The sequence below is a fragment of the Xenopus laevis genome, chromosome 7L (assembly GCF_017654675.1).
Source record: "Xenopus laevis strain J_2021 chromosome 7L, Xenopus_laevis_v10.1, whole genome shotgun sequence".
Lineage (NCBI taxonomy): Eukaryota > Metazoa > Chordata > Amphibia > Anura > Pipidae > Xenopus > Xenopus laevis.
In genome coordinates this window covers 118,833,066-118,848,495 of record NC_054383.1, presented here as the reverse complement: position 1 = coordinate 118,848,495, position 15,430 = coordinate 118,833,066, and the positions used below count along the sequence as shown (strand labels likewise).

The window sequence follows — 15,430 nt, the reverse complement described above, 5'->3', positions numbered from 1 at the left end:
TAGAATACAAATCTATAATCTATTACTGTAACAACTCTGTCTCATTTATATTTTCAGTAAAATCATCAAGTTTGTTCGTTCTTTTTGAAGTTCATTCAGATTCCAGTGACCCGTCGCCTTCAAAATAAATGCGTTAGATAGAAATGCACTTTTCCACTTGTAGTTTAAGTTAGGACTCCAGCTCCAGGCTCACAATCATTTCAGTTTTGTTCTATGTTTCATCTAAGTCCCAGAGATATAACTGCACTCAAAAATGGGAAAATATTCTGTGCAATGTCATTGAATTTGCATTTGAAGTCTCTTTATTTGTCGCTTACAGATCCAGAGCCAACTACAACCACAGCTACAACTCCGGTAAGATTCTACCAAATCTCTTTCCATACATTTAGTTCCTCAAACGCTTGTTCAGTAGCTACAATTTTGGGTGTTTGCTGAAGCAACAGAAAAACTGTTAGTAGCTTACGCCCACAACCATGATCCTAATACTAACTTTAATATTGTATATTTTACAACTCACCACATGTGAATGCTGTGATTTTTTGTTGTTGTAGGAACTATGCAAATATGTGACATGCCCAACAGTGACTTGTGCCAAGGGAGAAACTCAGATGGAAGCTCCTTCAGCAGACCCCTGCTGCCCACGTTTTATTTGTGGTAAGTTCTAAGTTGACATGATCTGCAGTAGCTGAACTGAACCTACAATAATTGACATTACCTTTGTAATTTTGTGATTAATGATAATTTGGCTCTTTTTTTTCTTTTAACAGTTCCAGAAACTTCACCCACACCAAAGGTAAGGTTCCACCAACCTCGCAACTCTGAGTTCTTCACCCACTATGTGGCAATTCTTTCAGTAGGCTGCAGATGATCAGATCATAATGAATAAAGACATATTTAGGCACAGACCATTGTGTTGTATGGACTTTCTTAAAGGTAAAAAGTTGAATAATTGCTTATTGAACCATTTTCATTGTAGGAGCCATGCAGTCATGTGACATGTACAGACGTGACATGCGCCGCTGGAGAAACCAGAACAGAAACTCCTTCTGGAGATCCCTGCTGCCAACGTTTTGTGTGTGGTAAGTACAAACATGAAGATATGGAAGTTGTTATCCTTGAAATGACCATCACTGTTCTCCATGCAAGTGACTCATGTCTTATTGCTACTGTTCATTCCATCCTATGAATAAATAGGAAAGAGAAGTTGACTGTTGACATTTTTAGTTACATGGGCAGTCGAGTGAACAAAGGTCTCAGGTAGTTTTTAGTATAATGCACGAACATGGAGAGCTCAACCTGATCCCAACACACTTGTTGTAAGTGTAGGGTGCTTATCCGGAAGACCCTTCCCTCGCATAAGGCTCATTGGGTAAATAGCAAAAGAAATTCAGATGCACACCTGTTAATTGTAATTGTGTCCAAACGGTGATTTATTTGAAGCCCAAAGTATACATCACAAAGGGGCGGTAGTTTTTAGAGCATGATTTTTAGCACTGGTAATGCTCTGACTCCTTTGTATTTTTTCATGATTAGTTTAAAATCAGGCAGAAGCGTTACTTTGAAAGAATAGTAGTTGGAACATACAAATTAGTTCTTTTAAGTTCAAATTTGGTTGCTACAGATGATTTGACCTGTAGCTAACTTTGCTCTTTTGCAATTTATTTACTCTTTTTTTTTTTTTTACAGTTCCACTGCCAACCACAACTCAACCACCGGTAAGCTCCCACCATCTCCTTCCAATGTGACCTGTTCATGTGGTTTCTCTCTTGATGGGATGTTGCATGTCCAATAGAGCAAGCATGAAACTGTTTTTAGTCAACTACAAATGGCGGCACCAGCTGCTTATTTATCCCGTGCCTTAAGCATGTCTTTAGAAATCTGCAAATCCTGCAGCCACTGACATCCCTAAAACTATAAAAAAAATGCATTAGTACTTAGTAAGTTCTTTGTAAGTTCTCTGCTAATGTGATGAATATATACTGTAACAGCCCTTTGTAGGCTAGACGGAACAACAAAAGCTTAATTTACTAATGCAATAAGCACTTTCTCATTCTTAATGTAGAAAGAGTGAAATATACACGTATGGGACCTATTATCCAGAATGTTTGGAACTTGGAGTTTTCTGGATAACAAAACTTTCTGTAATTTGGATCTTTGTACCCTAAGTCTACTAAAAAAAATCATTTAAACATAAAATAAACCCAACAGAGATGTTTTGCCTCCAATTAGGATTAATTATATTTTATTTGGGATAAAGTACAAGCTACTGTTTTACTATTACAGGCAAAAAGGAAATAACATTTAAAAATGTGAATTATTTGATTAAAATGGAGTCTATGGTTTTCCCGTAATACAGAGCTTTCTGGATAGCAGGTTTCTGTATAATGGATTTTACTGCAAAAATCTATACATAAAACATTATATCCCTTTTATTGCAGGAGCCCTGCCAGTATGTGACATGTGCTGATGTGACATGTGCAGATGGAGAAACTAAGATGGAAGTTCCGAAAATTGATCCCTGCTGCGCACGTTATGTGTGTGGTGAGTTCCAAAAAATATATATTTTTTAATTATATCGATAAAGGCGTATTATGAAATGTTACAATTTTTGACAATATTTATAGTATACATTTGATTTGAAATGTTGTAGTTCAATCAGTAAGAAATGTATTCAGATAACAGCCAGAATTATTGTTTAATATGAAACACAGAGGAGATTGAAGTATGGGGGGAGACATCTTACAACAAAGACACTTTTTTATTGTCCATTGAGTGTTTCTCAAACCTTATCTGCTAAAATAACAAAAAATACTGAGCAAAGATAATTGACTATATTAGAGGGCATCACTACTTAATATAAAACAAAAAACACAATAGGGATTCATACCCCAAAAGCTTTTTTGGGGGACGAAGTCCTATTGTGTTTTTTTGTTTTATATTTCCCAAACCTTACCATCAACTGCACCATGGCACAATTCTAACGTCACGGATGGATGGAATCTCTTTCTCACTGAAATATAATAACAACAATGGTGCAAACATAAGAAAATAGAGTAGTATTTCTTAGCAAATTAAAAAGAGTTCTACAGCCTTGTTATTATTGTACATGAATTATAATATCCACTGTTTTCTCTTTATAGTTCCACAAGCAACTACAACCCCACAACCGGTAAGGTGCCACCAAGCACAATATGAAGAAATGAGAATATTTGTCGTTTCAAAACCTCTAAAATGATACAAATTTGCGTTTTATGAATGGGCCTCCCACCATGTTCCCAGGCTTTTAATGTGCCTTAAAAAATATACATCTTTATTAGTTGCTGACATCCATAAAAAGTTCATGAACATGGGGGAGCTGATTTATCACTTTTTGAATTAGAATTATTTTTGATACTCAATCACAGAGAAAGAACGAGATTAAACTCAACCAATTGTTTTTTGTGATCTTAATTTTATTCTCTTGATCATTGGCATACTTACAAAGGAACTTTTAATGGGAAAAACTATTGTGTTAGTAAAAAAAAACCTTTAAAATATGTTAAAAATACACCTCCCACTGGCTTCTATAGAATCTCCCCAGGTTGAGTTGCTGGTTTTTATCATTCAGATTTTCAAGATTTGTTCATTAAATTTCAGAAATTCAAAAACGTTACATTTTAAATCAATTAAAATTTTTAATAAAACTGCCCCTCACCGAATGCTATTTCTGAAGCAAATTATTAGACCGCTCCACTTATATGCAAAAATACTATTCAAATGTTCTGTACATAACATTAGCTACATTAAGTGGTGCTTAAGGGAAATTAAAGTACATAAGTCTGTTGAAATGATTGGCAGCTTTACACTCATTATATTATTCAGTGCCTGTCCAGACTATATATTATGTATTTTCTGGAAATTACATCATTATATGACTAGAAAAACAAAAAAACAAAATCAATAATACAGACTCATATTCCCATTACCTTTATAATAATGTTGTATTTTTACCTTTTACAGGAAATATGCAAGGGTGTAACATGTGATGTGAAGACATGTTCAGAGGGGGAAGACCTGGTGGCAATTACTTCAACAGATCCTTGCTGTTCCCATTATGTGTGTGGTAAGTTAAAAAATGAACTCTGAAGAGTTATAATTACTAAGGGCAATGTTTTAGCCAGGAAGAAAAGTATAAAAATGATGCAGTTTCCTTACTGTGAATTCCCATCTATAGTAGACTTATACTCGTATTTAATGTCTCTGTATTTATATAGTGAATAAAATACCCCCTTTTGTAAAATATAAGGATATTATAAGTTACTGAGGAGTTTCATGACCATATAAAAACACAAGGACGAAGGCCGAGTGTTTTTATACAGGTCATGGAACTCCAAGGTAACTTCGAATATCCTCATATTTTGCAACTGGGGGTATTTTATTTATTATAATACACAAATTTCAGTGAGTCATGCGACAGAAATGACATCAGAACTCATCGTTTATAACTGATGACATCAGAACTCACCGTTTATCACTGATGACATCAGAACTCACCGTTTAGAAGGATATAATTTACAAGATTTTCATAGCTTTTGTGTATTACATGTTTATATACATTTATAATGTGTTAACAAAGCAATAGCGCTCAATACCAAATAAAAAGTTATAAGATATGCATTTAATGTTTTTTTTTTTGTTTACAGTTAAAATCGTTACTCTGCCTCCATTCACCTCTACACCAATAATTACACAGGTAAGAATCCATAGACAATCCAAAAGAAGTCATAATGATACATTTTCATTTAATTGAATGTTCACTGGCCTTGTTGGTTGACTCCCCAATTATTATGGAGTTAGAAATTATATGTTTCATCTCGCTATAAAATATTTCTATCCTATTTACTAAAGGTCGAATTTTAGTGGTATTTAGTGGTATTAGAGCATTTTGATGTTATAAACTCTACGAATATAAAAAGTACGAACAGAAAAAAAACACTGAATGAATATCTCTAATACCTCTAAAAAGTTGAGTTTTTTCCACTGGCAAAAAAATATCCGAAAACCTCTAAAAAGTCTGAATGGTAAAAAAAAAAAAAAAAAGCTCCAATGGAATTAGCGCAGCTCCCATTTACTTCTATAGGACCTCAACAACTTTTACCTGGCAAATTTTTGTATTGGAGTTTTTCGTGGCTTTTATACTCAAGCAATCTCAAATTTTAGAGAAATAAAAAACATGAATTTTTAGAAAAAAAAGGAAATCTGAAAAATGCAGTAAAAATGTTAGCAGCAGATTTAATGTGGTATTTGAATTTAGAGCCTTTAAAGGATCATTGATAATTTTATACTTATTTTGTGTTTACACTATACTCCAGATGAAAAAAAATCATTTTGCCATATTTCCCCATAGCCCAGTGTGAATCTGCATGAACTGTAGAATCGTATTAAAACAAAAGTGCTAAACAAATATTGTTCCACAGGTTACTTTATAGGTTGTTTATTTCATTACAGGGGGTGTGTAGCGATGTCAAGTGTGAGGTGGTGAAATGTACGAAGGACGGAGAGAGTACGGTGGAAATTCCTTCAGCAGATCCTTGTTGTCCACGCCACGTCTGTGGTAAGTTCTACTATGAAAACTATTTTTATAGTTGACTTTTACTAGTTAAGAGTATTTGAAGCTGTTAAAAATGAATTATTTGATGTTGTTCCTGGACAACATTTAGAGGGTTATTTATCAAAGTCCGAATTTATCTCAATATTTTCTGATAAAAAACTCTCACCAAATCTGCACGGGTTATTATTTATTGATACACTTACCCTAAAAATTTTGCCTGCGGGAAAAAATCGTAAAAAATACGAATTTTACAAATTTCTCAGAATTTTCATAATTTTTTTGGGATTTTTGCCCGAAAACTCTGAAGACTTATTGCACGAAACCCAGCGCAGATCAAAGAATCTTTGGGACCTCTCCCATTGACTGATATGCAACCTCGGCAAGTCTGAGTTGCCGGATTTTCAGATTCAGACTTTTTCCATCCTGGGGGTATAATAAATTCCGAAAAATTTGTGGGTTTTTTTTCCACAAAAAATTTGGATTTTACACTTAAAAAAACACAATTTTTTTGGTATTCAGAGTTTAGTAAATAACCCCCTTAAACTTTGTTAAGGCTTATTCTTAAATTCTTGAAGTCTCAAGAAGAGTAGGGAAAGCACACAATACACATATACGGTTCGTTATGAAACACCAGTATAAACACCTTTAAGATATATAATATTTTCTTGCAGAATGCAATAACATATGCACCCCTCCTCCTATCTGCATTGATGGAAGACCACCAGTAAAGATATTTGACCCTGCTACTCAGTGCTGTCCTCAGTATGAATGCAGTAAGTACACCCAGGACATTTTCACTGTTCTCCATGTAACATTGAATTATTTACTGACTGATAGAGGGAAGCCATTCTCTAGCAACGCATATGAAACAATGGCTTATTCAAAGTCTAAGTTACTTTTTATTTAACTCTGCACTTAGATGTTCTTGAAGTAGTGGACACTTTGAAGGTCACATAGGATGTAAAAGAGAATCAATAGGGAAATACAACGGTATTGTAGGAGAAATGTCTAGACTCAACTACAATTCCTAAAATCAATAGTTGCAGGAGAAACAAAGGCTGGACAATGGACATCCCTCATTTTAAAATCTATTAAAAATTAAATTAAAGTACTCTACCTATTGAACATCGCCCAAGCTGTTTATTTGCTTGGCTGTATAACGGAGGCTTAGTCTGCAATAGTTAGGGTTCTTCAGGTTTGACAAGTTTAAAGAAAATGCACCCACCTCGGCTCTAGATCAATCAGATCTGCTCAGATCTAGTTGCCATTGTTGCTGCCTCTACTCATCTAGCAGAAGTAATGCCTATCCTGTCCAGACAATTATTCTGGAATGAGAGATCAGAGAGTTTTCAGGATTCATTTTTGATATTTTCATGGTGTTGATGTATTCAATATATGGTTTAACATGAAAAATATTTTCTTATTCATAGGGCATGAGACAACTTCAACACCACCTCCAGAGGTATGTGGGCATTTAGTGGGGCTCATTTATAAACATTGGGCGGATTTGCACATGGGTAGTAACCCATAGCAACCAATCAGCGATTGGCTTTTTTTTTAGCCAGCTGCAAGTTGAGCAGTGAAAACAAACATTTGATGGGTTACTGGCCAGGGACAACTTCCCACACAGTAACTTGGCTGCATGTTATCATTAAGTGGAACTTGATAGCACGAGCAGACCTCTTTTTCTCAGTAAACAGCATCAAATTTTAGTATAAAATTATTATGTTGTTTTAGGTCTATCGTGATACTATTAAATGTAAACCGTATTTGAATCATGAGTGAAAATAGAAATGACAAGATAGTATGCACCTTTACATGTTTCTACAGATTAAATTCTAATCTACTATGGGGCAGATTTATCAAGGGTCGAATTTCGAAGTGGAAAATACTGCGAAATTCGACCGTCAAATAGAATCCTCCGACATTTGAAGTAGGAGGATTTTATACATCACGCAATTGTATTCCGATCGTAGTACGATTCGAAAGATTTTATCGTACGATTTTCCTTCCAATCCAAAAAATTTAGGAATATGCTCTGGCAGGTCTCCATAGGCTAATATAGCACTTCGGCAGGTTTAAGTTGGCGAAGTATTGAAGTGAAAGTTTTTTTTAAAGAGACAGTACTTCGATTATCGAATGGTCGAACGATTTTTACTTCGAATCGAAGTCGAAGTAAATTCAAAGTTGTAGTATCCTATTCGATGGTTGAAGTATCCAAAAAATTACTTCGAATTTCGAATTTTTTACTTTGAAAATTCCCTCGAATTCACTTCGACCATTGATAAAAGTCCACATAACCATAATTATATAACATACATACCATATATCTCCTTATCTAAGTTTCTTAGTGACCTAGTGCATTTGATAATTTCTAAGAAATATTGCATGTGACTTTTCAGTTCTTAAATTTGGCCAAACTGAGGCTCTGTAGTTTGTGTTGCACTATGATTCCCAGCAACCCATAACAACTCAAGCCTGTCAAGGGATGTTGTCAAGGGATGGTATCAGCTAAATGGCTGTAGGTTGCAGATCCCTCACTTAAATTGTTACATATAATGGAAATAACTGAACATAGTTATTAATGTGATCTTCACACACCAAAATTGGAAAGTGAGATCATTTGGTCTATTTTTTTTTTTGACTTCTAGGACTGCAAAGGTGTGACTTGCAATACTCCAACATGTGTGAGGGAGGGTGAACAAATGGTTGAAGTTCCTTCCTCAGATCGCTGCTGTCAAAAATATGTGTGCGGTAAGTTTCCAAATAAAGGCACAAAACAAGTAGTTTACTGTCCTTAAAGGAGTTGTTCACCTTTGAGTTAACGTTTAGGATGATATAGAGAGTGATAGTCTGAGACCATTTGCAATTGGTTTTCATTTTTTATTATTTATGTTTTTCGAGTTATTTAGCTTTTTGTTTTGTAGTTTGCAGTTTCAGTAATCTGGTTGCTAGGGTCCAAAGAACCCTAGCAACCATGCATTGATTTGAATTAGAGACTATAATATGAATAGGAGAGGCCTGAATAGAAAGACGAGTAATAAAAAATAACAATAACAATACATTTGTAGCCTTACAGAGCATTTGCTTTTTAGATGGGGTCAATGAACCCCTGTTTCAAAGCTGGAAAGAGTCAGAAGAAGAAGGCAAATAATTCAAAAACTATAGAAAATAAATAAAGAAGACCAGTTGAAAAGTTGCTTAGAATTAGCCATTCTAAAACATACTAAATGTTCACTTAAAGGTGAACCACCCCTTTAATATAATCTTTCTGTTTGTCTGAATTTTATGGTCTCGTCCTTATTATACCCTGTTTAATTAAACTGTGTAGTGCTGAGCACAACTTTCCCCTTATTTGAGAGAAATAAGCCATTTACTGTATAAAGCACATGACAAAAGCATTCGCTGATCTGCCCAGGGAGCATTTATTTTTATTCTTAAGTCTGATCCAAAGTCAGGGCAATCTTGCTTTTCTATTAAACAGTAGCTGATGTGTAGCATATACTCTGACATTCTGATTGTATCTTCCCAAACTTTCATAACAATCTTAAATGTAATTTTTTTTTTACAGAATGCTATCAGACATGCAGCCCTCCTATTACCTGCATGGATGGAAAACCACCAATGGAAATCTTTGACCCTAATACTCAATGCTGTCCAACCTATGAATGCTGTAAGTATATAGGAGTGCAATGCAGATGGAAATATAATAATTTATAATAATAATAATAATAATTATTAGCTGTTCATTAGCATCATTGGGGTAATTAAATTAATGTCACAAATATAGGCACAAGGTCTTGTAACCCCATAGCATCTTTTGAAACAGGTTCTACCTATTGATTGATAGAATGGGTTACTAGATCCAGTTCAAAAGTTGCGACTTGTATTACATTATCCCTTAAATCTTTTATGTAGTACGTTACAGTGACTGCCATATTTGGAGGATGCCCAGTTCATAAAAATTGTGTTTTGTTTTGGTTGTAGTACCAACAATTACCACCTTACCACCCGAACCACCAAAAACCACACCAGAGGTAAGAAGAGCAAAGTTGTAACAAAATGAAAAAATGAATGCACGAAAGGAATGAAATAACTAAGTCGTACTTATTTGTCTTTAAGGAAATATGCAAGGATATCCAATGCCCAGTGATAACTTGCACAAAGAATGGTTCCACTCTTGTGTCTGTCAAAGGGAACAATCCTTGCTGTAACATAGAATATTGTGGTAAGTGGTATTTTATAGTATGTCAGCGCTATATCTGCAGGATGAGTATAAATTATTGAACTGAAACCCTTCTCTCAGGTTCTTATCATTGTAACTTACCAAAATACATTTTAACTGTAATTTGGCTTTGCATTAATAGCATGATGGAGGCCAAGAGTCCATAGCTTTGTCCCATATAATGCTTATTTATAACATTGGAAAGCATACAGGGATAGCGTTTGCGCCAAGTTATTTGTACAGTCTCTTGGATTTTCTTTTACAATGACACCTGAAAAAATATCCAAATTTGACAGCAGAACAACACCTTTGTGCTGGAGGAACTGTGGCCAAACAGGCTCATTGGACCATATTTTCTGGCACTGCCCTAAAATTACACCAATATGGGAAGAAGTAGAAAAAGTTTTACAAAAATTACCAGTTAACCTTACTCATATCCCCCCAGGTATGGCTTTGTTACACTTGGGAATCAGGGACCTGCCCAAGAGAGAGAGGCTCATATTATATCATATATTTGTATCCACAAGACTTCTAATTGTTGATAACTGGAAATCTCCATATGTTCCAAAAATTACTGACATTCTGAAAAAAGTGGATTTCAACTTGACAGCTGAGAAGTCTTGGGCTGTTAAATGTGGAAATCTACAAACCTTTCTCGACAGGGCGAGTCTTTGGTTGTCAGTGTATCCTGCATCCAAATTATCTGAATTTTAGATCTCTCACTAGCTAAATTTACTTTGATTCTGCAATACTTAAACAACTGGTCATTATAGCTAATTATCCTATCCATATATTCAGTGACATGTCCCGTTAGACAATCCCTGTTGATTTATTATTTGATTACTTATGGTTATCGATATAAACTAGTAAGCGATAGAACTTCACATTAGTATCCCTTAATATAGTAGACATATCTACAAATAAAAATAAAACGTAAGGTTTATTAGTTAAAAGGACACAAATGCACTGCATATATCCTTAAGGGATGGATGCGACCCTTGGAAACTTAGCAGGGAGGATCTTGGTCCCCCAGTTTCTATTAGGCTCTGCTCCATTTAGGAAAACAACAAAAATAAAGTTGTAGTGTGATTGGTCCTATAGATTAAGCAAATATTTCATAAGAATGTTTTAATGTATAATTACAGATATTAACCAATTCTTTATACATTTAAGTTCAGACCTGGTCCGTTTATCTGTTTTATCTTGTGATGTAAACATTTTACTGTTATTAATAAGATATGTCATATTTATGACTGTATGTTCTATTTAAAAAAAAATTTTCAATAAAAAATATTGAAACCGGATTTTCTTTTACAGACTGCATTGACCCATGCCCACCAGCTCTGGTTTGTAAATCAGGCAAGCCAACCATGGAGATTGATCCAGAAAAAGATTGCTGCCCCAAATACACCTGTAGTAAGTATCCATCCTAGGCAACACATTTGAGGTACCTTTAATCTTTGTCTTAGTTCAGGGGTCCCAACCTTTTTTACCAATGAGCCACATTCAAAAGTTTTGGGGAGCAACACAAGCATGAAAAAAGTTCAAGTTGTGCCAAACAAGGGCACTGGGAGCAACATTCAAGGTGTTGATGAGCAACATGTTGCTCACGAGTCTCTGGTTGAGAATCAATGTCTTAGATACTACTGCCATAGCTGTAATCGTCTCGTTCGTATAATGTAACTCAATATAAAATAAGCTCATACTTAGGAAGCCAAGATTTCAAGAACTTTTAGGACTGTGCTCTTCTTCAATTCAAGCTTTAAACTGTACACTAACGCCTCATTTTCTTGTTTGCAGTTCCTGATGCAATTCCAGGAACACCTGTAAGTTAATAGATGCTATCTGTGATTGGTCAATGTTGGTCAATGTTCATGACAACCAGTTTGCAGCTCTTGTTTGGGTATTTTACAGCTATCGTTAGGGTATTTTGCTTTGGTTATTGCATTTTCAATACACCCAATACATTTCTTGATGGAAGTCTAGCATTGTGATTAAATCATTAAAATGTCTTTATTTCTTGGATTTCAGAGAAATAAAGGAGTTTTAAAGATTCAATCAGCGTGCTGACGCTCAAAGAGAATAAATATATTTCAGAAGGGTTTTTGGGAACAAACTTAGGACATGCAAATGTTATGGCTATCCGCTTGTATCACTATGATATATCAATAAACATTGCTAGTGAAAATCCAGGGTTTCCTTAGGTGTGGACATAAGGCATTGGTTCCAACAACATTGGTTCCAACAAGAACACACTGGAAATTCTTTAGGGGTAATGTAATAGAAGGTCCAAGAAATGTTACCTGATTGGGAGCTATGGGTCTCTCTCCAGGTATTAAATTACCTTCAAAATATTTATTTCTGGGTCATTACTGGTTTAGTCTCTGAGACCTGTACAAAATACTCAGACTGCAGCCCTGTGGCTTTTATATGGCCATGGAACGTCTCAGTGACTTCTCAGTAACTTCCAACACTTCCAAATATTGTAAAATATGATATTAGTAGTTACCATGATCATACAAAGGCACTGAGCCACAAAGTGGAAGCTTAACCTGTTATATACCTTTTAATTTAGCAGTTACCTTGTATTTGAAAGTGTTTGTTACATTAGCATTCATGACATCTCCATTTTTTGTCTTTTGCAGACTACTCCATCTGTAACAGAGGTATGTAACAGTTTGGCCACAATCTCAAACCTGACATTACCTTTTTGAAACCAATGGCCCATGCAACATGCTCTTATTTTATTTTTCCTTACTAGAGAATGCCATTAAAATGTTCTTTATTTTTATTCCTTGGGAGTTGAAAAATAAAAAAAATGTTCTTGTTTTTTTTTTTTCATTTGAAGGCAAAACATCAATAACGTTGATTTGTTCTTTTTTTCTACAGCCGGAACTCACAACAACACCCAGACCACCAATCTTCACCACTCCGGTATGAGGGCTGAAATATCACTGTTCAGAATCTAAACTTAGTCTTCAGTATTGTAGGAGAGATTATTTAATTTTCATACAGAAAATAATCTTATTTTGATCTCTTTTTTCTTCAGTCTGAGTTTTATATTTGTATATCCTCTTATATCTGTTACCTTTCCTTATAGCCTGAACTATTTACTATGTACTATTGCAGGAGTGTTCAGAATGAAAAACTGTGCTATGAACATTATAAGGAAGATTGTCTCATCACATAGATAATAAGTTCAATGTAATGGTGCAGTATACAGTATAAATCCAGAAAAACCTGCAGGTAATAAATAAGGGCTTCCTTGTTTCAAAAGGAAAAGAGGTGCTAATTATGCCCACAACATGCCAATGGGTCACTCCCCAGTATGCTAGACATGGTGTAGGCTGCACCAAATATATAGACAGAACTATTTGCACTCCATTCTGCAAGCACAAAGAGCTGCACCTGTGACCATCAAGTACAACTCCCTAGGGGGCATGTTAAAAATTTAAAAAAAAAGCATGGGTGCTATAAGTTCTAAAAGAAAAGGCTCAGTACTCAGGTGGTAATCTCAGAATTAATGACAAAAAGTGCTATTTTACTGAAAGGGGACTTGAAAATGCTTTTAATTAAAGTATCTAGTAGAAAAAAGTCTAAAGCAACAGGACTTTGAGTAGCTTCTTCAGTTGAACTAAGTGGTAGCGAATTCCCAACTTTATTTCTGTGGTTGTATATAATCTGTTACCTTTTCTCATAGCCTGAGAGATTGTCTTTGTATATTTTCTTATGTCCGTTACATTTCCTTACAGCCTGAATGTGCCAACGTCAAGTGTTACAAAGACGTTACCTGTCTATACAATGAGATAGAGATTCAGGAAACGAATCCACTTGATCCTTGTTGTCCAAGATATCGTTGTGGTGAGTACAGAGTGGAATGATGTTACCAAAGGTTGTCACATGTGTCCTATGCTCTTTCATAGTCATTTACACATTTCTACAAGGCCACTAATACTGAAAGCAAAGGTTTTACTTATCTATTGTACAAAGTACTGACTTCTGGACTGCCAAAGTAATCATATTCTAAACATATATTTTCTTTTATTTTAGAGCCCAAGACAACCCCAAGCCCAGTAAGTAGATGGATTGTGATTAAATTGCTATGAACTTTGTTAGGTTGCTGTAATTCCTCATCTCTAAAAAAAAAAAAAACACAAACAGAAAAATTTATCTATAGTAGCAAACAATTTCATTATTTAACATTTCTGTTTGTCTGATTTCCGTGATTAAATTAACAAATTGTGAATATTTATTTGAGGAGAATAAGTCATTAATGTGCTATTTGTCTTTATTTTTACAGCCGGAACTCACTACGACACCCAGACCACCAATCACCACCACTCCGGTATGAGACAGGGCTAAACTATTCACTATATCATAATGGAACAATGTCCAAAAGCTACAATGTTATAAACTGAGCCTGAGCGATTGTTTCATCACATAGATGTCAAGGATTAGGTAGGGGGCGCTGTGGAGACTTATAGTGAAAGGGCGATTCCTTGAGGTAGGAGCTGTATGTACCTAGGGAAAACTTAAAGGGAAGGCAGGAACAGGTTGATGAGGGCGAAGAGTCAGTCTGGATCAGATACAGAGCAGAACAGGATGGAGAGGGTGAAGATCAGGACTAGGCTGGATGAAGAGGGCGACGACTCAGGACAGGAACAGACTGGATGGGACAGGACGGTGCGGGCGTAGATCAGATCAAACTGGGGATAGTGCAGAAGGAGACTGGAGCAGGATAGCAAGACAGGGAGACTGGAGCAGGATAGCAAGACAGGGAGACTGGAGCAGGATAGCAAGACAGGGAGACTGGAGCAGAAGGAGACTAGGGAAGCAACAAGCCAGGGTACAAGGCAGAGCAGGTCAGGAAGCAGGAACCGGCAAGGCAGATACAAGATGAAGTGAGTGAAAGGTACAAGGTGGAATAGGAAATGAGAACAGGCAAGGGTCAGATCAAGGTCAAGGCTGGAAAGGTACAAGAAAGGGTAAAGCAAGACAAGACAAGGACAAGCAGACAAAGGCAAGGAGGAATAAGGGAAAAGGGGCAAGAGCTAGGCCTACCTAGTTAGGGGCACTGCCGCAGTACTAGGGAGAAACAATGTAATGCTCTGGCAAGGAGTGTTCCAAGTGCTGCCCTTAAATAGGGAAGAGTCAGCCCTGATTGGCTGATTGCAACTAGGCAGCAGCTGGGTTGGGGCTGTAGAAGATAAACAGGCTGCAGCTGGGCTGGGGCTGGAGAGGCCAATCAGGCTGCAGCTGGGTTGGGACTGCAGAGGCCAGGTAACACATAGCGAGCAACCCTACAGGCTGCTCACCTGGCCAAATGGTTAAGGTATCGAGCCAGAAACCCAAATGTCCCTGGCTTGAATCCCAGCAATACCTGACAATAGATAAGAAACTCAATTTTTGTATATCCTCTCATATCTGTTACCTTTCCTTGTAGCCTGAATGTGCTGATGTCAAGTGTCACAAAGAGGTTACCTGTCAATATAACGAGATAGAGAGGGAGCAACCAAATCCACTGGATCCTTGTTGTCCATTATATTGGTGTGGTAAGTACAGAGTGGAATGATGTTACCCATGAGTTTAACATGAAAGACAGAATATAGGTACCC

At 36.1% G+C, this 15,430-nt stretch overlaps 1 protein-coding gene across 1 annotated transcript in view; it reads left to right on the top strand.

The window, feature by feature from the left end:
* otogl2.L (otogelin L homeolog) overlaps nt 1-15,430 on the top strand; it is a gene marked incomplete at its 5' end in the record, with an annotated part of 52,158 nt that overhangs the window by 27,306 nt on the left and 9,422 nt on the right. Inside the window, 24 exon segments of the mRNA NM_001089059.1 lie at nt 320-354; nt 552-654; nt 768-793; nt 977-1,079; nt 1,687-1,715; nt 2,439-2,541; nt 3,141-3,169; nt 4,000-4,102; nt 4,683-4,732; nt 5,488-5,593; nt 6,262-6,363; nt 7,021-7,052; nt 8,242-8,344; nt 9,162-9,263; nt 9,578-9,627; nt 9,713-9,818; nt 11,133-11,231; nt 11,616-11,641; nt 12,461-12,481; nt 12,705-12,749; nt 13,568-13,676; nt 13,866-13,888; nt 14,116-14,160; nt 15,259-15,367. Coding sequence (NP_001082528.1) covers nt 320-354; nt 552-654; nt 768-793; nt 977-1,079; nt 1,687-1,715; nt 2,439-2,541; nt 3,141-3,169; nt 4,000-4,102; nt 4,683-4,732; nt 5,488-5,593; nt 6,262-6,363; nt 7,021-7,052; nt 8,242-8,344; nt 9,162-9,263; nt 9,578-9,627; nt 9,713-9,818; nt 11,133-11,231; nt 11,616-11,641; nt 12,461-12,481; nt 12,705-12,749; nt 13,568-13,676; nt 13,866-13,888; nt 14,116-14,160; nt 15,259-15,367 — 1,659 coding nt within the window.